The 23,180-nt window shown below is 36.0% G+C and overlaps 1 protein-coding gene across 1 annotated transcript in view; it reads right to left on the bottom strand.

The window, feature by feature from the left end:
* The window catches only part of cps1 (carbamoyl-phosphate synthase 1), an 80,551-nt gene that overhangs the window by 5,181 nt on the left and 52,190 nt on the right, over positions 1-23,180 (bottom strand). Inside the window, exons 29-36 of the mRNA XM_015379943.1 lie at positions 21,712-21,789; positions 20,380-20,487; positions 13,555-13,644; positions 12,926-13,096; positions 2,174-2,248; positions 1,915-2,013; positions 476-535; positions 225-337 (exon numbers count right to left, since the gene is read on the bottom strand). Coding sequence (XP_015235429.1) covers positions 225-337; positions 476-535; positions 1,915-2,013; positions 2,174-2,248; positions 12,926-13,096; positions 13,555-13,644; positions 20,380-20,487; positions 21,712-21,789 — 794 coding nt within the window. The remainder of the gene's footprint in view (positions 1-224; positions 338-475; positions 536-1,914; positions 2,014-2,173; positions 2,249-12,925; positions 13,097-13,554; positions 13,645-20,379; positions 20,488-21,711; positions 21,790-23,180) is intronic.

The raw sequence follows: 23,180 nt of genomic DNA, 5'->3' as shown, positions 1-23,180 counted from the left end.
AAAAACAGGTTACGTGTTTTTATTTTGTTGTGAGATTATATGGTTTTGGAATATAACATTATTTTTAAGCCTTTTTAAACATATCTAGCAGATCCTTTGCAAAACTTATTAAAGGTACTGATTTTACAATATATAAACTATTTATTTAGGTTTAAGTTTCTAAACGGGGTATTAGTTTTTTGCATGAATAAAAATTTAAAAATGAATAACAAAAACCTGCCAACCTTTTTATACTTGGCAATGTTGTGTTTTCTTCTTTTTCAGAAGGCCAAGCCACTGGAATGGCATTTACGTCATTGGCACACAACCAGGCTGAGGTAGCTTCAGTAGCATAGAGCTGGATGGAAAAATAAACACATTTACTTTATTTAAAACTCTAAATTAATAAGTGCTCAATCAGTTACGTAAATTTGACTTTCATGATATGTCTCATCCAATGTCTTATGCTTTGAAGTAACAAACTTCCAGCCCTCACCTTGAAGCCTTCTTCTTTCAGCTGATGTGCCGTAGCAAGGAAATTTGGTCGGAAAGATTGCTGGAAGGGGACAACATTTAAAGAAAAAAGGAAAATAAATAAAAAATAATCAACTAAAAAAATATAGTTAATTGAATCCATAGTTCACATTTGATATATGGAACAATAGTACAAAATCAAATAAGCTCCGAGATAATGAGTATCAGATGTTTGTTGCCCTTGACTAAAGTTCTCTTTAACTTTAAATAAATCTTTAACATTTAGCGAATTACACATTCACACTGTATAAATAATACATGTTGAGATGTAGTAAGTAATTTTCTAGTAAAAACCTTGGTCTTTTTTTTTTTTTTCACACAAATTCTTGGTGTAACAGAACATGTGGCTAGCTATTTATTTGAACTGGATTGTTTAGTTCAGTTTTTGTAATTAAATGTCCAAATCACAATAAAGGTTTTTCATGAAGCACTTTTTTTCAATATGGAATTATATTTATGCAAAAAAAGATAAATTTATTAAAAGGCTTATTTACAGGAGTGCCAGTCATTTAGCTCTGCTGTACATGTTCCTCTTGGAAAGAGTGTTTTTGATTTATTAAACACATCCATTCTCGACTAATGATAGTTTAACTAGTTTAACAGTTTCTGGTTGCTAACAACCAGATCACTGAACTTCACTGAACTTCTAAACAGTGGTTATTTAACACCTATCAAACTTATTATTGATTTTTTTTTCAATATTCTGAAAAAAATTAATAAATACACTCAATTTACCTCCATCAAATTTTAATGTTATTACAGAAGAAATGTCCAAAATGCCTGGGAGTTGTTCAATATTATCAAATGAAATACCTATATCCAGTGTGATACTTTTTTTTGCCTTCAAATGATTCCAAGCCAGCAAAGGAATTTTGTTGTGTTTTATATGAGGATGCAAACAAGTTTTAGTTTCATGATATTCTTTATCAGTGCATGACAGAATACATGCATATCTGTACATTATCTGTAAATGACATGCTATTTTAATTTTTGCCACTTTTCTAAAGTCTTTTTTTTATGTAAGGTAACAGCAGGTCCTCTGCAGTGTCTGATATATCAGCCTAACATATTAGAGCTTGAAAACCACAGAATTATCTTTTTATGTATCAAAAATATGTTTAATTCAAATCATGTTAGTTATCTTTAGTGTTTTAAGTTTTAGACAGTATCTCTCAGTAGAATTTATTCCAAATTTGGAGCCAGTCATACATTTAAGTTATATTAATATTTTATGAAGAAGCTGAGAAATGGCAAGATGACATTATAAAGAGGCTGATATTCCTGAAAGATTTGGACTGCCTCTTTATTCTACACCTTGGTTTTGATATCTTGTGCCCAGCAAAAACAAAAAGAAAAAAAGGAGCAAGTTGAATGTTGACCTGTAGGTGGCTGAATTGTTACCTGAATCCCAATCAAGATACCCTTCTGTGGAAGCTTAAAGCCTGTGGAGAGGATGGCCTTCAGGAAAGCTGAATAAATGTTTGGTCCAAAACAAGCTACCTAGATAAAGACAGTAATGAAAACATTTCCAAACTGTTAGAAGTATTGAATCCTGAAATGTGTCCTTGTAATAAGACATGAAAGAGTTTTACCAAAAGCTGAAAAAAAAAACAACGAACAAAAACAGTGGAATGAGACTGTATAACAGCAGCAAGCTTACTTCTCCAGTGGAAGCCATCTCACAGCGGAGAACAGGGTCTGCATCCCTTAGTCGTGGCCAAGAAAACATTGGTGCCTAGAAAAAGCAGAAACGTTCAATTTGAGGGAATAGGATGTTCCATTATATGAGTCAGTTGATTGCTGCTTTTGAAATACAGTGTATCATTTTAAATTGGTTGTTCAGATATATATATGAAGCAGTCTACAAGAATACAAAAGGCAGTACAAGTTCACTTTTTTTTATTCAAACTTCCTCTAAAAAACAATTTCGGAAGACAGACAAAGAAAAAAGATATCCTTTTTAAATCTTTAACTTCTATAAAATCATCAATTCATTCTAGATCTGTCTTGCTGTGTCAACTTGTAGAATGTAATGTGTGTGTGGTTGTATGAATGTCACTTTAAAAGGCTGCTTCCTTTCAAGGAGCTTCTGTTGAATTTTGAAAATAAGTGAAAGTTGTCAATCATGGCCACGGGGTAAAATGAAGAGAGCTTTTATTTATTTTATGATATCAACGTTAAAAGGCTAATGTTAAACTGACAACAGAGCCAATTTTTTTCCAATTAAAGAGTATTCCTCTATACTCAGAAGTATTGTATTTGAATTTTTGGTACAGTTGCTTGGTGGAGCAGTGGATAGTGCTGTTGACTCTCAGCAAGAAGGTTCACTGTTCAATTTCCTGCCCAAGGTCTTTCTATATGGACTTTGCATGTTCTCAACATGAATGTGTGGGTTCTCTCAAGGTTCTCCAGCTTCCTCCCACAGTCCAAAAACATGACTTTTAGATCAATTGGCTTTACTAAATTATACTTAGGTGTGGGGCTGTGTGTGCAAGGTTGTGTGTCTCTCTGTTGCTCTATGACAGAAGGGCAGATGGCAAACTGTTCAAGGTGTACCCCGCCTTTTGCCCAAAGACTGCCCGAGACCCTACCAAAATAAGCAGGAGAAGATGGATAGTTGGATGGTTTGGGAAGATGGAAGGCCCCAACACTGTTGGAAAAGCTTAGATTCAAAGACAACAGTGCAGTAAAAAATCATGCTTGGTGGGTTATCTACACTAATTAGAACAAGAAGCAGAGTAACTGAGCCATATCAAAAAAGTGACAACATCACAGTTAAAACAACCTTTAACAGTAACCTAGTTAATTGTATGTACTCTCCCTGCCGGACATCATAGACCATGTTTATCCCTTTTAAACTGTTAATCTTAAACAGTTTCAGTCTCTTAATCCTGATAGTTTTGAAAATTTCAGAACTATATCCAAATTGCCTTTTATCTCAAAAAGTCTTTAAAAGTGGTTTACGAGCAATTAATGGCAGTTGTTGAGGAACATGTATTAAGAGTTTTTTTTAATCAGGTTTTGAAGCATTAAAAAGCAATAAACCTTCCATTTTAAGAGTCTTTAATGACGTGCATTTAGCAACTTACTCAGGGTACTGTGTTATCTTTTTGCTTCTAGATTAAACTTCTGCCTTCGACAAAGATGACCAATACATTTTAATTTCTCGTTTGGAGGGGTGTGTGGGTGTCAGGGTGTTTGCATTACAGTGGTTCAGGTCTTATTTAGCAGAGTATCCTTTCCTTCAGTGTTTGGTCCTGCTTATTCTTAGGGCATTTTTTGGGAAACATGGAGTTTCCTTCCACTGGTAAACAGATAACTCCCAAGTCTATCTTGCTCTTAAGAAAGCTAAGGGCTTCTTATTAAATGTGCAGGTCACATGTATTGATGATATAAAGGCCTACAGTAGATGACTTAAAACTTTTTACATTTGAATGAGCAAAAGAGATGGAAAACCACATGGTTTTTGCTGGCACATCCCATGTCTCCGACATAAACCTTGATTCTCTGGTACAATATGATAGGCTAGTTATCACAAATTCAAGATGAAAGTGATCTTAAAACCTTGAAAGCCAGATTAGGGTACTTGTTAAATCCAACTTTTTTTTCATTTGAGGCAGGTAGCTAAAGTAAAGCCATTTAATAACAAGACAGCTCTTTGAAACAGCAGTTTATGTATTTGTTGCATCTAGAGTGAATTACTGTAACCCTTTATGTCTTAGAGTTAGTGATGCATACACCTGCAGGCATCTGCAAAACCTGCAGATGCCTGCAGGTTTTGCAAAATGATGAAGCATGACTTTTAACTAGAATAAAAAGGTTTGACCACATTAACTCTATTTTCAATTGTACCTCATTGTTTCCTATGTTTTAAGATCCTTTATAAAAATGATCTTATTTCTTTTTATTTCTTTTAATGCCCCCACCCCACCTTTCTGAGTTGCTGAACTGTCTTACAACTGCCCACTGCCAATTGGTTGGTAGACCTTGAGGAATGATCCCCTCAGGATATGCAAAACCCTTATGCAAACAGGCAGCCTTTGAAAATAGCCTTAAACTGAAAGAGAGGAAGCCTGCCTGACATCGAAGGGTGGATTATTCCACAACTGTGGAGCAGTTAGAGCAAAAGCACAATTTCATCTTAGTATCTGTTAAAGCAACACAAAAGTAGCTAAGGAGTAGGAAATGTATTTTTGAAGAAACATTTTCATTCATTTTTATCACCATCATCACATTTTCCTGAACATATTTCTTTATATTGCTACAAATCTAATCTTATTACTGCATCTATGACAATCTGGTATGATTTATCAGGTTTTTTACTTTTCTCTCACATTGAAAGTACTTCTGGATCAGAGTTCATCTTGTGTGTGCGCTCTGTCAGCTCATGCCAGCAGTTGATCATAGCAGCAGGGATTTTACATTGGACATGGTTCTGCTGGAGGTTTCTTGTACAAAGGGAGTTTTCCTCTCCACTGGCACTACATGCACTCTAGGTAGTGGGGATTACTGCAAAGTCTACCAATGACTGTCCACGGTCACTTGATGCTCATCCAGTGGGAATGAATTCTGCAAGTCATTGATTCAATAAATTAACTTTATTTAGAATGTAGCCTTCCGAAAGAAGAGTAACTAAAAACTAGTTAGTTATAACTAAATTTGACCTAGTAGAATAATTAAAAGTAATAATAATAGGCCATAAAAAACAATGTAAAAGTAGGAATAATTAAAAGAGACTGAAATTGACAGGGGACATGAAAAGAGAAGGACACAAACAATAGGAAAGGAAGAAGATACAATTGTGAAAGCAGAAGATAAGATCAGAAAAAAAGGAACAGAAAGGTTCAGAAACATGAATAAACAGTGATTTCCTCTCGCTATTGTATTAAACAAAAAAGTAAGAAAAGTCAAATGTCATTTGGGAAGCCATTCTTATTGCTCCACTTAAAAATTGCAGAACCCTTATTACCTTGTAGAGAGCAAGCGGTGGTGTGGTGTTGTGTGATTTAGGTGGCCATTTCCATACACAGACAGATACACACATACAGGCAAGAGCCACTGGGGGAGATTCATCCTTGAAGAAGGCTATCTAATCAGTAAATGTAATGTTAGCATGCTAATGCAAGAAGAAGTGAAGAAAAGTGAAGGAAATGCACAGAGGGAACCAGAACAGCTTATCATGCCTTTGTTTAAAGAGTCAGAGACAGACGGGGATGTAACCAAGAAAGAAAATGAAACAGGGGGGAAGAACATGTACATTGGGAATAACAATGAGAGAGAATTTTCTTTGAAGGCTTAAAAGCAGATGCAAGTAAAAAACCAAGTAGAAAAAAAATACATAAGCAACCATTCTAACTGGCTAATTTCACCACCCACCACAATAAATAAAGAAACCAAGCCTGCAGGGGGTTCTCTCTGTCATTAAACCTAAGAAATAACCTTCAGTGAAAATGAGGTGAAAGTGTAAATGCACAAAAAAGGCGAGGAAAGACAAAAGCCACAGCAGCAGTAGAAAAATAAACAGTCACATGCAACTTTAAGATACAACGTAAGACATAAAAGCTTTTTTACTTTTAAAAATGTCCCACAGTTACAAATATGCGCTTATGAAATTACAGGATTTTCTGGCGCAATAACCACGTTTTTTAACCAAAACATCAAATCCCACTAGCACATACTGTAAGAAGGACTTCCAAATTCCCCAATTCTTTGCTGACTGCCCTCTCCTGAGCATTACTGAGAGGCTTCAAAGCATGAACAATGTTATCATGGGACACCAGATGTTCTAATGAACAAAGCATTTTTGTTTAGTGATGGTTCACCGAGTTGGAGATGGGAGTGGTCCAGTTTAAATCTCTCAATAGATTAAATAAATTTAGTTTCATGAAATAAAAATGAATGAACATTTAATATTGTTTACAAACAGAATCTTATTGATTATTAATATAACCATATAAATGCTAAAATTATTTATTGGTAAGCATTAATTTGATGTCATTCAATTTATTAAAAGAAAATTAAAAGCCTAGCCCAAATTTACTACATCTGCTACAATTGCTAATCCTTGAAGTGGGTAATAGTGGCAGTTGGGGGGTTAACTTGTCATAGCCTCTGCATCATTATGCAAGTAATGTGGAACATCCTGGACAAGTGTAGGTTTAAAACAACCACTATTTTGTCAAAAAATATATTTTTCTCAATTAGATGTACCAATGTCTTAGAATACACTGGAGATTTTCCACTTGAAATTCACTTAAAAGAATCTGTGAAGGAAACTATGGTATAAGATGAAAAAAAGTCTTTAAACTCCCGAAGTGCAGAATTAAAATAGCAATGGAAAAATGAAAAAGCTGATCACAAAGTATAGGTTTAAATGCTTTAACTCTTGATTTTTTTCTACTTCTTTTAAGAAAGATATCCACTTTTCAACATGCTTATACCAAACTGTTGGTAAAACCGGCGACAATTGTATTATAATTTAAAGTTCTATTACATTGTTATCTTTAGCTGAATATATTTAGCAACCGTAAAGTTAAAATAATTTTAATCCAAATATGAATAAAATATCTTTGGTTCATTTTAAATAACTAATTGATTGGATGCATTGAAGTTTTAATAATGTAAATATAAATCACCAAGGGTTCCAAATATAGTAACAGTTTTTTTCTTTTGTCAAACAAAGTAAAAATATCATAGTACTACCAAAAAGTATTTTTGGTAAAATAAGTTTATATAGCTGGCTGCAAAGCGATGCAGCCCATCACCCATTGAAACCAGCACCCCTCACATGGATGGACGGATAACTTAAAGTATAGTGGAGGATTTTCATGAATTTTTGAAAAGACCCGCCCTCTCTCCACTTAAAAAAAAAAACAATGCATATGCACAACCCTGTACCCGCTCCCAAGAGGGTACGGCTAATAAAAGCATGAGAGAACATGCATGAGCCAATAAATCCTTGTGCAAGCTGTGTTTAAAAGTTGCTGTTTGCATCGCTCATTCAAACTTATTTTCCAAAAGAAGATTTGCACTTTTATCACTATATCAAACTCACCACCGGTGAAAATGGGGACCAGTACGTAGGACCGCTTTACATAAACATACCAACAGAACGTTTGACAATTAGAGGGACCACTTATTTTGATGACCCACCTGCAAAAAGAACATCCTCCACTATACATTAAATATAAAATAAATGTAAATAACCAGTGAAAACTGGTGACAATACATCTGCTGCACCACTGACAGATTTTTCCAGATTTGCTTTTTAACATACACTTTGGTTAAGTAAACTTTCCAAGATATTTTTCTTCCCCACTGCACTCGAGAGTGACACAATATCAAATATCATATGGTGTTTAATGTTCTTCTTTGAGTATAAATAAGTCAACCCTGATAATGCTCATATGACTTTATATTTTATATGAAAACAGAAATTATACCACAGGGATTTGTTAATAAAAATGAAAAAAAAATTGAAGCCTTATAGAAGACAATGCCAGAGTTAAAAAAAAATGAGCAGCAACTAAGAGTTTCCAAGGAAATGAGACGCACTGCAAATGATCTCACTGGATGATGGAGACTTGTAGTTTGAATGATATAGTGTGGCTGTGAGAGATGCAATATATATTGAACACTCTTTTAGTTTAGCTGGAGATACTGCAAGTTGTTTACAGTACCTGCTTAATGTTATTATGCCAATAATGTGTTTAACAGTAAGAATTAAACTGCCATTATTTTTGTTTTACAGCTGCAATACATTGTAGCAGAGTTTCCAGCAAAGTGCTTATTGGTTAGGAGAATGAAGTATGCATCACTGAATCCATGTACACTTTAGAAGGCTTTTAAGTCATGCACCAAGAGAATTTAGAGATTCTATTAATATTCCTCACCATTGGAAGAAGGGAAATTGAAAACTTTTGGTGGCAGGGAAGAGTGGGGGAATATACCTGCATGATTGGTTCCAAACTACAGCCATTGTTACAGTAACTCTCTTGTAATTAGACTGAGAAAATATTTTTGACAAAAAAGGTTTAGAGCAGCTGGGGACAAGTAATCTCTCTCATACTATAGCAATGTAAGACTTCAATTCAGTAAGGAAAATTTACCTTCTTCCTCCCTCATCACAAACACAGCAGTAATTAACAGTATGAAGCAGTAGCCTTTTATGGGTTCCAGTGGAAGTTCTTTTAGTTGGACAATATCATTTAAAACCTTATACATGCACTATAGTGCAGTCATTCAGCAGAATACTCCAAGCTGGCAGTGGTTCAGAGAAACAGTTTGATACATTAATTTATTTTCAGCTTAAAACTATAATCACATTTTGTAACATTTGGATCACTGGGCTTTGTAGAATGTAACACAAACAAATACTTAAATTTTATAGTGAGATTATAATTCAGGTCTATTCATTTTATTTATATAGTGCCAATTCACAGCACATGTCATCTCATAGCACTTTACAGAGACAATTCAACTAGATCATACAGTCAGATTGATTCAAAATTTTCTATCCAAGGAAAACCAGCTGATTACATTGATTCATTGAGTCAACAGCAATCTCTCACACACAGTATGCATGTAGCGACAGTGGAGAGGAAAACTCCCTTTTAACAGGAGGAAACCTCCAACAGAACCAGGCTCAGTGTGAGGCTGCCATCTGCCGAGGCTGACTGGGGTTCAAGGAGACAGAAGCAGAGATACAGAAAGAAGCAGAGATACAAAAAGCAACTTTCAAGCAGCTCCACAGGCAGCCCCATCCAGGAAACACACAGCCAGGCAGATGAGCTTGGAGCCAGCCCCCACGTCAGAGGGGAAAGGTTCTGGCCTTCCATTACCCTTTTTATGGCCTCAGATACCCAGTTTTAAATATTGTTACTAAAAACTGTTATAACATATTCAAACTGGTACCCTGTTGCAGCTTGAAATGGCGTACCCTTGCCTACAGTACAAAAAGGGGAAACTTAGCACTACCGTGAACAATAGATTTTCTATTTCATTCAGGTCTGGACTTTTACTATGCCCCTCCTCAACAGGGGTATCAGTAGGGCATTTTAAGGGGGGCTATACAAACTAACATATAAATGATGTAATTTTGATTGGAGCATATTCAATCAAAATTGTAAGAAATTGATCTCATGTTAAATGACCTTAAAATATTAAAAAGAATAAACAGAACACAAGTGTGTAATGGCCGCAGTCATTTGAAAATGTTGTTAAGAGGTTAAGTGGACCGACCTACTTAAAACATTAGTCAAATACAACACAAGTAGACATAATGCAGTTTATACATTCAAATTATTTTTTTATATTAAGGGAGAAAAATCCACACTTTTTTACCACAGCACATATACAGAATTTAACTTGACCAAAATATTTAGAAAAGCAGTTTAATAATATTTTAATTCAAGTAATTTTTTTTTAAAGTTTATGGGGTTTTAAATTATAACCATTTTAGCCACATTTGGGCTCAAACTGTGATCTGTGCAACTTCCAAATAATGGGCAGCAACAATTATTGTATTATGAGCAGAAGACATGTCATTACTGTTTATGTTGGTCAGTCTTCTATTCAGTTTATTGTGTTTCCAAATATCATTAAGGGTCTTGCTGTGGGGATGATGAAGGAAGAATGGACCAACAAACATAATTCCTATATTTTGTTGTTGAACAGTATTAAACATCTAATGTTTGCTTAAATAAAAAATAGATTTATTAGACTTTTTAGGGTGTGCTCTCAATATGCGGAAGGTTATTTTAATTTACAATAAATGTAAAAGATATTTAAAGCTCTGTGTGGTTTTAAAACAGAAAAGTTATTTACATTTCTTTACTATCAGTAACCTGCATACTGTAGGAGGGCAGCATACAGTATTTGTGCTTAAGTAAAAATAGCACTACTTCATGATATTTTTACTCAACTAAAAGTAGCAAAGTAGCCTTTAAAGAAATTACTCAAGTAAAAAAAGGATTTGGCAAAAACACTACACAAGTACTAAGTAACTGACTTTACTTTCAACCCATGATCAAGTCAATAGAAATAATATTTCTGGAGTTATAAAACTTACTAAATCATTAGGTATAGTATGTTATAACAGGTAAATCACTGTGCACCATTTACTGTATTTTAAGGGGGACTGAGCAGACAGAAAATAAAATTTAACCGATAAGTCTTGGTTACAAATATGAAGAAAGTGTCTCTCAATAAATAATAATAATAATAAAAAATAAAAATAGAAAAAATAGTAAAAAGTACAATGTTTTAAAACTACTCCTAAGAGTCCATTCTTTAAAGGAGTTACTCAAGCAAACGTAACTGAGTAAATGTAACTACCTACCTCTAGTAAACTGTCTGTCTATTCCACAGGCTCCATGGTGCTATGCTTATAAATTGGTTAAAGTAATAAAAAAATGTATTTCAATGTTTCTACTATAAAGATATTTCCTTAATCGTAACTTAAAATATGTGTTTATTCACCAGTATGATCAGTACATTTCAATTATCATTTAGATTAGTAATAAAAATTATTACACATTATCAAGGGTCGACCTATTCCATAGTTTGGAAACATTTTCACACAAGTCAGATAAGCACAATGGTCAACACGGCCCTTGCCTTTTAAATAACAGCCACTTAGCTCAAAGCAGTGTCAAATGGGACACATGAAGTATCACTTGGAGATGATGACTACTTAGGGTAGGCTATAAAACCCACCATGGCACACTAAAAAGACAATGTGACCAAAAATACTGACTGATAACTACTTGACGACAGCTGCATTCTGTAATCAAGTAGCTGCATTCTGCCCCTCTTCCCCATTTTGGCAGAGGGACAGAAACAGAGCATTTTGACTGACCATAGAGTTTTTCTGAGGCTATTGGTTAGCCTGGATGGGTTCTTAGAGTGCTCCATCCAGTGTTAGTCTGGGACACATAAAGAACAAAAAAATAGATTATGTTACTAAAAAATAACTCCTGTTCTTACAAGTGCACTTGACACTGGTTCCACTCTTGTTTTAATCATAAGTTCAATAAGGAGGTATATGGGGGAAGGCCATTCTCATTTCAAGTACTACAAAAAATACACACCAACGGTTTGAACTACTTCCACCACAGGTTTATTTCTTAGACTTAATTTTTGGAACTTCTGTTTCTTAGAAGCACTTATCTGTAGCAATAGTCTGGAGCACCTGTTGCCAATCTTTCTATTGGTAAACCAACTGATACTTTTACTTCATACATTTAACAAGTGTTATGTCTGTTCAAATATGGCCAGCAAAACAAGCTACCAGAATAGACTCCACTTCCCCCACTCCACTTCCATTCACCCCAGAGTAAGGAGCAAGATTTTTTTTCGCAATGATTCAAGCACACCTGCTGTGAGGTTCAAAATAAGGGAAGAAAAGGAGCCAAAAATTTGCCTGCCCAGAAAAACATAACCCCCTTAGGATACCCTAAGGCAGATCTAGGCCCAGGCAATGCTTCCCCTTCTTTCAAAACCCCCAAATGGACAACATCAAAGCCCTACTTGACTACATTGACAGCAGCTGCTCCTTCCCAGGCTTCCAGGTTACCAGGAGCCCACAAGACAATATTGGGACAAAATCTGCAATGATGTCACTCTCCTCTCTAAAAACCAGGTGAGCTGCTCTCAAAAAGCCAGTTTAAGTTTAGTGAACTATAATAATGTGTTAACACTGGCCACAAAGTCTGTGGCAAAAGCATTGAATTTATATAGTAACCCTACAAAAACCGAGTGGACAAGAGTGGTGAAGAGGTCAGCTGTGAACTCAGTGCGATGAAAGCGGTCACCTCCGAATAAATAAGACATTGAGCACAATCCAATCACTCCTACAACTTTTCCTATGCCCTATATCCTCAACATGCTGTTTGATCTGCAACAGAAATAACTTTTTCTTTATGGGGGTTTTTACTCATGCAAAACCTGTAATAAAGCCAAGATTTGTTAAATAAATGGCCAAACTGTTTTAACTGATTCTTGAAACTAAGAGGTAAATCAATTTCTTCAATTAATGCACTACTTGACCTGTTATATGTTTAAATACAAAGCTATGCCTTTATAGGGCATGATGTTTTGAAACCTTGCTCTGTGATGTTTCAAGTTAAGGATAAGTGTTTCCCGAACCCTTATCCCTAAACATTTTAATGTGTCACCATTAAATGGGCAATTAATTGCACTGGATTTTATTTGGATTTATTTATTGTATAAATCTGGTATTAAACAAAAGAATGTGCACACAAAATTAAAACCACCTGTCCTATTCTACTGTTTTATTAGATCTAATCCCAATAACACACAAAAATGCATTAAAAAACATTCTTGGTTTAATGTGTCAAAATACATAAATTGCCAAGAAATACTGGAGGCCCTAAAGTTTGGATTCCCTTACCTTAATTCCAACATAGTCGACTGGAATGATTGGTTTCTCCAGTGAAGGCAGACAAGACTCATCTAAAGGCTCTCCCACCATCACCTTAGTCGCTACATTGATAAAGTCGACACCAATTGTTTTAGATACAAAAGGGAACGACCGCGATGCCCGCAGATTACACTCTATTACCTACAGGGGAGACAGGACACAAACAAGACATAGCTTTTATTAAAAAGTTAAAGTTATTTCAGCCTTAGCAGGGTTTAAAAGTTAAAACTGGAAGCTTAGAGAACTACATTTTAAAAATTCATAAACATAATATTTGACTGTATGATCTGGTGAACTGTAAGGTGCTTTGAGATGACATGTGTTGTGAATTGGCGCTACATAAATAAACTGAATAGAATTGAATAATATACCTTTAGCCCAATCACAGATAGATACATTAATACATACATGCATATATTTATGTGCAATCGAGCTGAAACATCCAGAATGAAAGCATCACTGATCATTACATCTCTCCAGCCTGACAAGTCATTTTGAACATAAAGTGATTTCAATTTTTAAGAAAACTACTTTTGCTGTAGCATAGTGTGAAAATGTCAATATATCATTTGGTCATACCAAGGGGGCATATTACTTACCATGACATCGTTGCCTTTAATAAGGAATTGGGTATTAAAGGGCCCTGAAATTTCAAATGCTTGTGCAATTTTACGGGTGGCAAGTTTAACCTGAAAGCAGGAAAACAGGGAAAACACATATTCAGAAAAGATACAAGGTTTTCTTTCGTAGGTTTTATATACTGGAAAACATAGCTTAGGAAAAAAACTGAGCATTTATTGCCATTACTTTGTGATTTCCTTTGTTCAATTAAGAAATGTGCCTCAACTCTGCTGTCATTCGATATGTCAGAGTATCTTACATGCCTCAAGAGGAAATTAAGAAGTAACAAAATTAAGAAAAAAAATGTTTATCCAGGTTTTGTTTTAATTGAATATCCACAAACCCTGAACATAATCTGACTGTAGTGCGGTGAACTACAGTACCAGTAACCAAAAAAACTAAAACTGAGATGGCAAAAATCAAAACTACCTCCATCAGATGCATGAGGAGGCAAAGGTCAGGAAATTATAAAACATGACTGCAAGCCCCTATAAAAAGCCTGAAATGAAAAAACAAAAGTTGTGTTTATGCCTCAAAGTGTAGACCTTAACTTAGGAAAGGGTGGAAAAAAGTCATTGAATCTTGGAGGATCACTGCAATAAAGCTAGTGTTTAATTCACTGTTAGCTTATGAATTCAGAGCTCAGTGATTTCATCAAGACCTTGTGAATAGTTTTTAAACGGAGTCTTCAGAATTCTTATTTCTTTTTAGAAAGCCACAGACCAAAGACTTGTTAGTCATTTAGTTTACATTTCAAATGCATCATGTTGTGCTACAAAGAAAATTTTTGCTGTAAATATAACATAGAAATAAGCATTCATCATCAGCACTTAGTAACGACACAGTCAAGGAACACTATGGACAGCGGAAACATGCTAGACGAGGACAGCTTTTTGCCGTCATCTTTTCTTTATTTAGAGGAGGAAAGCGAGGACAACGTTTTTTAGAAGATAATGTCAGGGCGGCATAAGCTTTGTTTGGTGTAGAAGGCTTACAGCCCTACATGTTGGAGCCCTTGCCTTGCAACGCTGCCAGTTCTGTAAGCTCTACGCCTGCTGAAGACACAGACGTCCATTCCTGTGAACACTGGGACTTAACTCAATGGTAAAGTAAATGATTCTTATTTCTTATCTAAACTGTTGTGTATATTAGCTGCGACATATGACTCAAGATGCTATGACCGAAAAAATTTGATTGAAAGATGACTGTTGATATATGACTGGCTGAATTTAGGTGTACAAGCTGACATATAACTAACTGGCCTGCATAAAATAACAAAACCCCCGACCACAGATTTTATGAAAGGATTTTATTTATTTTTTTTAATAGAAATTTTCTAACTTTTGGGACAATATGGTCTGATAAAGAGTGCATTTATTTACATGTTTAAGCCAGAATGATAAAAAATTTAAATGCGAGTTCCCTATTACTTTAATTGTATTTTTAACATATGGAGTTGATCTCAGCTGCATTAATGCAGAAAACAGCTTACTATGTTGTTTTTGAATGCACATATACATTTTCCACTGTGGAATATTCATTCAACATTAAGCTATCATGATTAGAGAAATGCAAGAATAACATGCATGAGTCGTCACAAATTTCAACTTGAGAGGATTTTTCACAACTCAAACAGGCTAAAATACTAAATACAAAAAAGGCTTAAACTGATGAATAAAGGCTCAAACTGATGTTTTTCAATATGTACTGTGATGAGGAGGGGAGGTGCATTTCACTGTGGTGTGAGGTGGGACCGGTGGGGACAATGGTACTGATTATTGGGGGTTTTGTGGCTGGGGGGTGGTGTAAATATGGATTTTAGCCTGATGTGTTTGTGTAGGTCTGTATATGTTGATTTATATGTATGTATGTAGATGTATATATTTTTTGGGATTACGTGTTCCTGACGTAACCAAAACTACTGCCCTCTGAAGACACACCCCTCTGGTGGAGGTTTTAAAAGAGGTGACTTCCTGTTCAACTTCCAATTTTGCCGGTGGCCCTATGCTGCGTAATGCTAGTCTGAGTGCTTCCAAGCTGAACGCTATGCTAAGTAGCAACTAAATCCCTCCAGAGAAGTCTACCTTGGCTGGACTGAGTCAGACTGCCTTTTTCCTGTGATTCAGAAGGAGCTGAATGGTTTGTTTTTATTCTTCCTGCGATTCCAACAAAGTTGAAAGCAGTGTTCCCTGAAGTCTGCTGCAGCAGAAAAAGAGAAGAGCTAATTCAGCTCTGCTAACCTAAATCTAACCACTGAACAAAGGGGTCTCAATTGCTGTTCACCAAAGGACCTTTAGACCTATTACAGCCTGAGACGGAGAGGCATAGAAGCACAGATAAACTGCTGATTGAAAGCTGTGTCTAAAAGCTAACTCCGTAGGTAAAAGGGAGAGGTCCCGTGCTACCGTAAGTTATAAAATTAACCCCCTTGCAAAGCTGCCTCTTATTATTGCATCAAATTGATCCAAAATCTCTTTGAGAGCAAATTTTGGACGAACGGACTGGACAGAAGACACGGCCTCCAGAGAGTAGGACTGAGCCGAAGACCTTCGCTCCACTATACCAAAACAGTAACATCATGCATAAGTGCTCGGCTTCGATGAACTAGGTATAATAGTCGTGTTTGTTTAACTGAGTGCTAATCCTCACTGCAGACTGAACCACTTACATGTGTCTGAAGCTAACTGCTGCATTGGACTGGCTAGCATTGGTGCTCCAGCACTCCAGCACCAATGCTAGCCAGCACCAATGTTTGAGGGTTTTGCTTCTATTTATGTTCAGATGAATTTAGTTAGTTTGGAAATTGGTATTTGGTTTTGTTGATGTTTACTAGTTTTATTTGTGTGTATTTTGTTGATTCATTGTCTGAAATAAATTCCTATTCATTCATTTATTATCACTACGTTTATTGGATACACCTTTATTATTTGATTTTATGCATTGTTTTGCTTCTAAAATGTGTGATAGATGCAAATGCTCCTTAGAAAATAATGGTTTCACTTGACATGATAGTAGAACTTATTTTCCCCATGTTGTTGGTTGTATACAAATGATCTGAATTTCTCATTCTTAACATCAAAAAGTTAACACCATTGTAATACAAAGAAGTCATTATCAAGTTTAAAGAACTATTTTCAGAGAATTTAAACTCTGTGACAGGATGTTTATCCTTCTGGGATTTTCAGCTTCATTCAACAGATTTTATGTTTTTCAGGCAAAGTCTGATCTTACATTCTTAAAGTCACAGCTAAGATCAAAATGTAGTGACTCCAAAACAATTTTCTTAATCAGTTTCTGTGAAGATTTAATGAGGGAGTGTAAATTGTATCTTTAGGTTCTGCTTCAAGATACAGCATCTGTTTACAGACGGTATTCGACATACTTTTCAAACAACTATTTTTATTTTCTCAAACCACTCTGACAGATGTCCTTAGGACATGACATCAGCAGCTCTTTTGCCATTTTCACTTTTTTGAGAATCTACAATATGGGAGTGAGTTTGAATTCTAGTAATTTGCGGTCTCTAAAACATTCAGACCTGACCATCTCTTTGGTCTAAAGTTTAGCAACTGTAGATGTCAATGTCAAGCACTTGCTTCTTAGTGAGTCATGACTGATTAAGCTTGTAAAGTCTTCTTTTTCTTTTACTAGTATACAATGTTTATTTGACACCAGTTAGACTGAAAAGTGCTTTGATGTTAATAATTCTTTTTTGGGGGGGGGTAAAAAGATGAGTTTATACAAGATTATTAGTTAAATTTACTGTGATTCTACAGCAGCATTTGAACTATCATGAAGATCACAGAGACTAAGGGGCAGTATTAATCTAGTGTGTTGAGGCCTAAGCAATCAAGCATCAATGGTAATGAAACTGTTCAACACAGTAAAGTCTGTTCTGTTTCAGCAAAGACAGCAAGGCTTCCCTTTCCCCAGATACCTCATCCAGTTCTTTAGGCTGAGGCATTCAAGGGTGAGCCAAGAGACATCCCTCTAGTCATTTCTGGGCCTTTTACCAAGGGGACTTGCTTTGAACTGTACTGTACATACTTTGGAGGCATTCAGGGATCTGCAACAGATGTCTAAGCTTCCTCCATTGACCCTTATTGATGTGAAGCTGAAGTAAATCTACATCAAGCCTCTGTCTGATAGCCAAACTTCTCACCCTACACTAAGGGAGTGCTTAGCCACCCTGTGAAGGAAGAGTATTTTGGCTTCTTGTATTCAGGATATTGTCCTTTTGGTCATGGCTGTGATTTCTGCATTTAAAGCCACACAGGTGTGGTAAAAAACTATATTTAATTAATTCATTTTATTCATGTAGTGTTTTGTTTACAGAGCCATCTCTTTATTTGGAATTCATTAATCGCCACTACATTGTATTCCAAAATTTGTGTGCACATATTGGTTTAGCCTGTTTTTGTTATAATTGTGTTTAAACTATATTCTGTTTGTGTTTTGCGGTTGGGCCAGTCCCTAGGCTGAGGAACCAGCAGCTAAGTTAATTTAGCTGAGTTAATTTTAGCTGAGTTAATTTGGACCAAACCACATCGGTGCGATGAGGGGATTATAATTCATTAAGTTAACTTAAGTTTTTGTATGTTATTCCTAATGTGTTACTTTTGTAGATTGATCAGCCACTATTTAAGTTAATCTTTGTCTCATTAAGGGAGTTAAGTTTGTTTGAGTTATTCTTGTTCTGTTATTAGATATTTTGAGTAATTTTTGTTTCCTTGACCTCTTTTCTGGATCAATTTCTTGACCAAATCTTTACCTGTTACATTTGATCTTTTTTGGGTTAAATAAAAGAACCCTGTTTTTTAGGCCTTTACACCTCTACCTGACTGCCCTTACTGCTTGGTCCATCACAATGGTCTATATTTCACCACAACATACCATTGTCTGTCTGTTAATCTCTTACTCCATTCTACCTTCACTCATTAAAAGAACCCCAGATACCCAAACTCCTCCACTGGTGGCAGGAACTGTCCTCTGACTAAAGCCATGGCCTCTAGCTTGAAGTAACTGATCTTCATTGTGACTGATTCGCACTCGGCTATGAACCGACTCAGCACTGCTGTGAGTCTTGAGTCAGGGGGTCAAAAAGGCGAGAAGGATCATGCTCCCCAAGGGTAAAATTTTGCCAATCTAGTAAAGTCAAGTTGAACGATGAGGCGAAGTTACAATCTAGTGTGAATTTTAAATATTTATACATAGTCAGGAATGCAAGTGGTTTTAAATTCATAAAGCAAAGAAATAGAGCATTTTTTCTACTTTGCTGATGACCGAGTTTTTTTTTCATACAGTTTATCAAGCTGCAAGTGTAGAAACAGCTTAGTGCATAGCTGATCTTAATGAGCCTTTCAGACAGGATGCAACGCACACATTGTTATGCTATGAAACCCATTATTTTTAATGGTTCACACCATTCAAGCACAGCAGGTAAAGTAGTTTGCTAGAGTTTAGTGTGCCATACATGTATTGAGCATACATGTAATAGACTTGAATACATCAGTCTTATTATAGACTTAGATTGGCATCTGACATGAGATGAAAAGCATCCTTACAATACTGAATACCACTGGCTTCCTTTCACATCTGCACATAATGTAGGTAGAAAATTTAGTAACTAAAAGCTAATGTTAGCTTAGGTAAGTATACATAGCCTTAAAGTCTCTCAGGCCGATTCCTTCAACATCCAGCCACGTCCAAGGATTCAATTCAAATCACTGTTATCTGCATGCAGGTCAGCACACAAAACCTGGTCTTGTCAGCACAGTCCAATCAGGTAGCAGTATTCCTGCTAATAGTTCAATGCTGTAGCTCTAGCAGGAAAATCCATCCATCATCTCCCACTTATTCCGTCAGGGTGGTGGTGCTTTTCGCCAGAATTCTACAAGCAAGAGGTGTGGTTCACCCTGGACAAAGTTGTCATTCTGTCACAGGGCAACACATGCTGGTGAAGATTCTCAGTCATCCAGGTAATAGTCATTCCAAAAAAAGTATTTAAGAAAAAAAAACACTGGACTTTGTTTCCAAGTTTGAAGACATTCAAAATGTCCCGTTAGGAATGGGGAGTCTTTAGGGTTGTTTTTTTAACCCAAAACAAGGTTTTTGGGCTACTGTTTAAAGCTTCAAACTCAATGTTAATTTGAACCTTTTGAATTGAAAAAGCTTCCTGGATGGGAGGTGAAACGTCTTCAAACTTGCAAACAAAGTCCAGTGGATTCTTTTTTTTACTTTTTTGGAATGACAGGGCAACTCACAAACACAAAACTATATACAACCATGCACACTTACACCCTCAAACCTAAGGACAATTTAGAGATACCAGTTAACCTAACAGTCATGTTTTTGGACTATCGGGAGAAACCGAAGTACCTGCAGAGAACCCACATATGCTAACGGATAACATGCAAACTCCATGTGGATAGAACCCGGAAACTTCTTTTTGAAAAGCAACAGCTCTAAAAACTGTGCCACTGTGCAGCCATAGTAAGCTTTTTAAAATCAGCATCCCCTTTTTCAAGCGCACACAAACACCCTCTGCTCACTATCAACTGGGCTTTGAGCCGCTCTCATGATAAACCGAACTTCTCCACTCCCTTTTTTTATCAATTAGATCCAAAGAATCAGGTAGGTGACAGATTTGGAATTCTAAACAGCACATTTTGTTGAAAGGTAAGCACGTAATTTGCAAGAGGCAAAGACAACACTCTTCTGATCCCTAAACAAGACCCCCTTTGGTCCTTGGCTGTCAACATCAGTTTATCTTTGACCAATAGTAGGATGGCAAAAATATTAACCTTCTCTAAAGCTCCCTGGCTGATGGATTGGGTTGGAAGGATCAAGGTGGCATCCCCTGAGTGTACACCAGCATCTTCTACATGCTCTGTTATAGCATGGACAAGAACCTAGAAAGAAAGATATATGTTAAAATTCATAAAAAAGAATCAATTATCCTAGTAAAGACATAGCTTTGCAAAGCAAAAGAGAGGCCTTCCCATCACTACTTATCTTTCCACAGCTATTCCTTTGAGATTACAAAAAAGCTTTAGGCTACAAAACGTTTTTTTTTTTTTTTTTTTTTTATTTTTTTTTACCTTAACTTTTGTTGACCATTCCGGCTTTTGTTTTTATTTTTTCCGGGGTTGTTTCACCTTCATTTTTATATAAAAAAAAATGTTTTAAAATAAAATAGGAATGTTTAGCACAATGACACAGCTAAAGGGGTGTTCTACTGCTATTTTGTCTTTTTTATAAGGAAATATCCTAGATCTACTCAGCTTTCTGAATGTATCCTTTCTTATAAAAGCATAATGTAATATGCCTTATTTTGGTCAACTCTACGGTGTTACATGACTTTTTTGCATTATCCTTAACCCCAAGTAAAGAAAAGTCCAAATGCAAATTTTTGAGTCAAAAGAAAAACTCTGTACGCTCCACCCAAAGGAGAAAAGATATGAATACACCACCCCCAAATCTGTGCAAGGATGTGGCTGTAAATGAGCTGCTGTGTCATTAGCTCATTGGAACTGCTACTAACCACAGTGTTCATTAGCACTCTTTAGATACAGCCTGTAATTAATACGTATTATCTCCAACTTTTTCCACTCTCCTGTGCACATACACACAAGTTATGAGGGCTGTTTGGTATTCTCTGAGTGGACGGCTTGTTAATGTGATACTGAAGATAAAGGAGGAGCTGTATTCAGAGAAGACAGAGGGAGAAAATCTGCCGTAGAAGTGGATAGCCCACGTACAAACTGACACCCTTGAAATGACTCTTGCAGGCGAAACAATAGAAAAACAGACAGGGTGTTCAGGGGAAATCACTAACTGCAGCTTACTCTGCAGATGGAACGTTAGGAGTATTTAAAAGTTATGCTACTGTTATTCAACTACTTTATTTGTCTAGAGAGGAATGTGCAATATCGTTCTGCATTCAAAGAAAAGAGTAATGACAAAAGGAAAAATGTTGAATAACAATGATGAATAACAATGACTTTATGTGAAAAAATAGTAAGTCTAACAAATAATGTAAAAGTCTAATATGCAGACTAAGCAGTATAGTTAAGATTGCAAAAATAAGCTTTATAATTTTTGTAATAAGAATCAAGAACAACAAGAATAATAACCTTCCCACTGCTAGCCACAGCATCCACTTCTACTTCTCTGGCACCTCGTATAAACTTTGTGATAACGACTGGATGATCCTGAAAGAAACACAACAGGAAGATTGCCTTTTTTTAACAGAAGTAAATAAGAAAAAGGAGTCCTTGGTGTGGACAGTATTCATGTTCTATGTAATGGTATTCTTTCAACAGCAACGACTGCTTAAGGTTGAGGTAATAATATACAATGATATTCCAGATTTATTAGCACCTAAAATATTGGTTTTCATGAATTAAGAGAAACCTTAGTTTGTGACCTCTTAGCTGTGCCTGTAAACAGATCACATAACAGAGTCAGTATGATGGCATTCTGTAACATGATGCTATTTTGGCATACTGACTAAAACATCCATGAAAGGTAATTTATCAATAAATTTGGAATTGTTTAGTTTTGTGGAAGGCAAATTACTAACTATGATCAAAATTAATATGAGTACGTACTCATATTAAAGCCCCTGTCACACCTTGACCAATTAGAACAGCATATGCCTGACGTTAGAATAATATGGCAAAAACGCTGTCATATGTTGCATAAGTTATGGGTCAGTTGTAATGAGTTATGAGTATGCTGAAACATGCTAGCACACGTTGACATACGATAAATTTTGAGCATGCTCAAAATTTCCCGACGTATGCCAGCATATGCCCATACATGGGCCATAAGTTTCAGATACGTTGTCTGATCGTTGACATACTTTAAGTGTAAGTTACTCTTAAGTCATGGTGTCATAAGTTATGTGTAACTTATCAAGAACTTATCTTGTATAAAAAGGGGGTTCACAGGAGGAAACCGTCAGTTTCCCCATCATAGGGTGAGCGAGAAGGTGAGTGTGAGCGATCCTCCCCTTCATTCACACCCACGGCCATGACTTACAACCTTCATAGCAGACATGATGCTGAATCTGCTACGATTGCAAACCTTCTTTCTTTCGTTTTTCTTTTTCTTTATTCTTTTTTTGGGGGCGGGTGGTAAAGAGCAGCTAGGTTAACACCGCAGTCAAAGAAATCTATTTATGCAGGCGCATAAATGCCTCCAGGTGCAGCTTTAACTGATACAAGCATCATTTTATGGGAATTACACTGCCGTGCATTATGTGTAAGTTAGGCTGTCGTTGGACATAAATTCCAGACTCGTTATGAATATGCATGTATACACCAAAAATGTAAAAAATACATAGAAAGTTCAGCATATGCCAGCGTTTTAGGAGATTCTGGGACATCTGGCATACGCTCTCTAAATCGGCAATGTATGACAGGGCCCTAACCAAGAAGCTGCAAAAGAAAAAAAAAATGCCCTCAAGTGCACACATAGAAGAATGAGAACTGGAGGTACAATCTTAACTGTCAAGAAAGTTAGTATAAATATACTTTTATATATTTTATTAAGGACTGTCGACTTGTCCAGGGTGTACCCCGCCTCTCGCCCATTGACT

Source organism: Cyprinodon variegatus, unplaced genomic scaffold (genome assembly GCF_000732505.1).
Source record: "Cyprinodon variegatus isolate N-32 unplaced genomic scaffold, C_variegatus-1.0 Scaffold204, whole genome shotgun sequence".
NCBI lineage: Eukaryota > Metazoa > Chordata > Actinopteri > Cyprinodontiformes > Cyprinodontidae > Cyprinodon > Cyprinodon variegatus.
The sequence above is the reverse complement of the archived record's forward strand: the minus strand, read 5'-3'. Positions and strand labels throughout refer to the sequence as shown.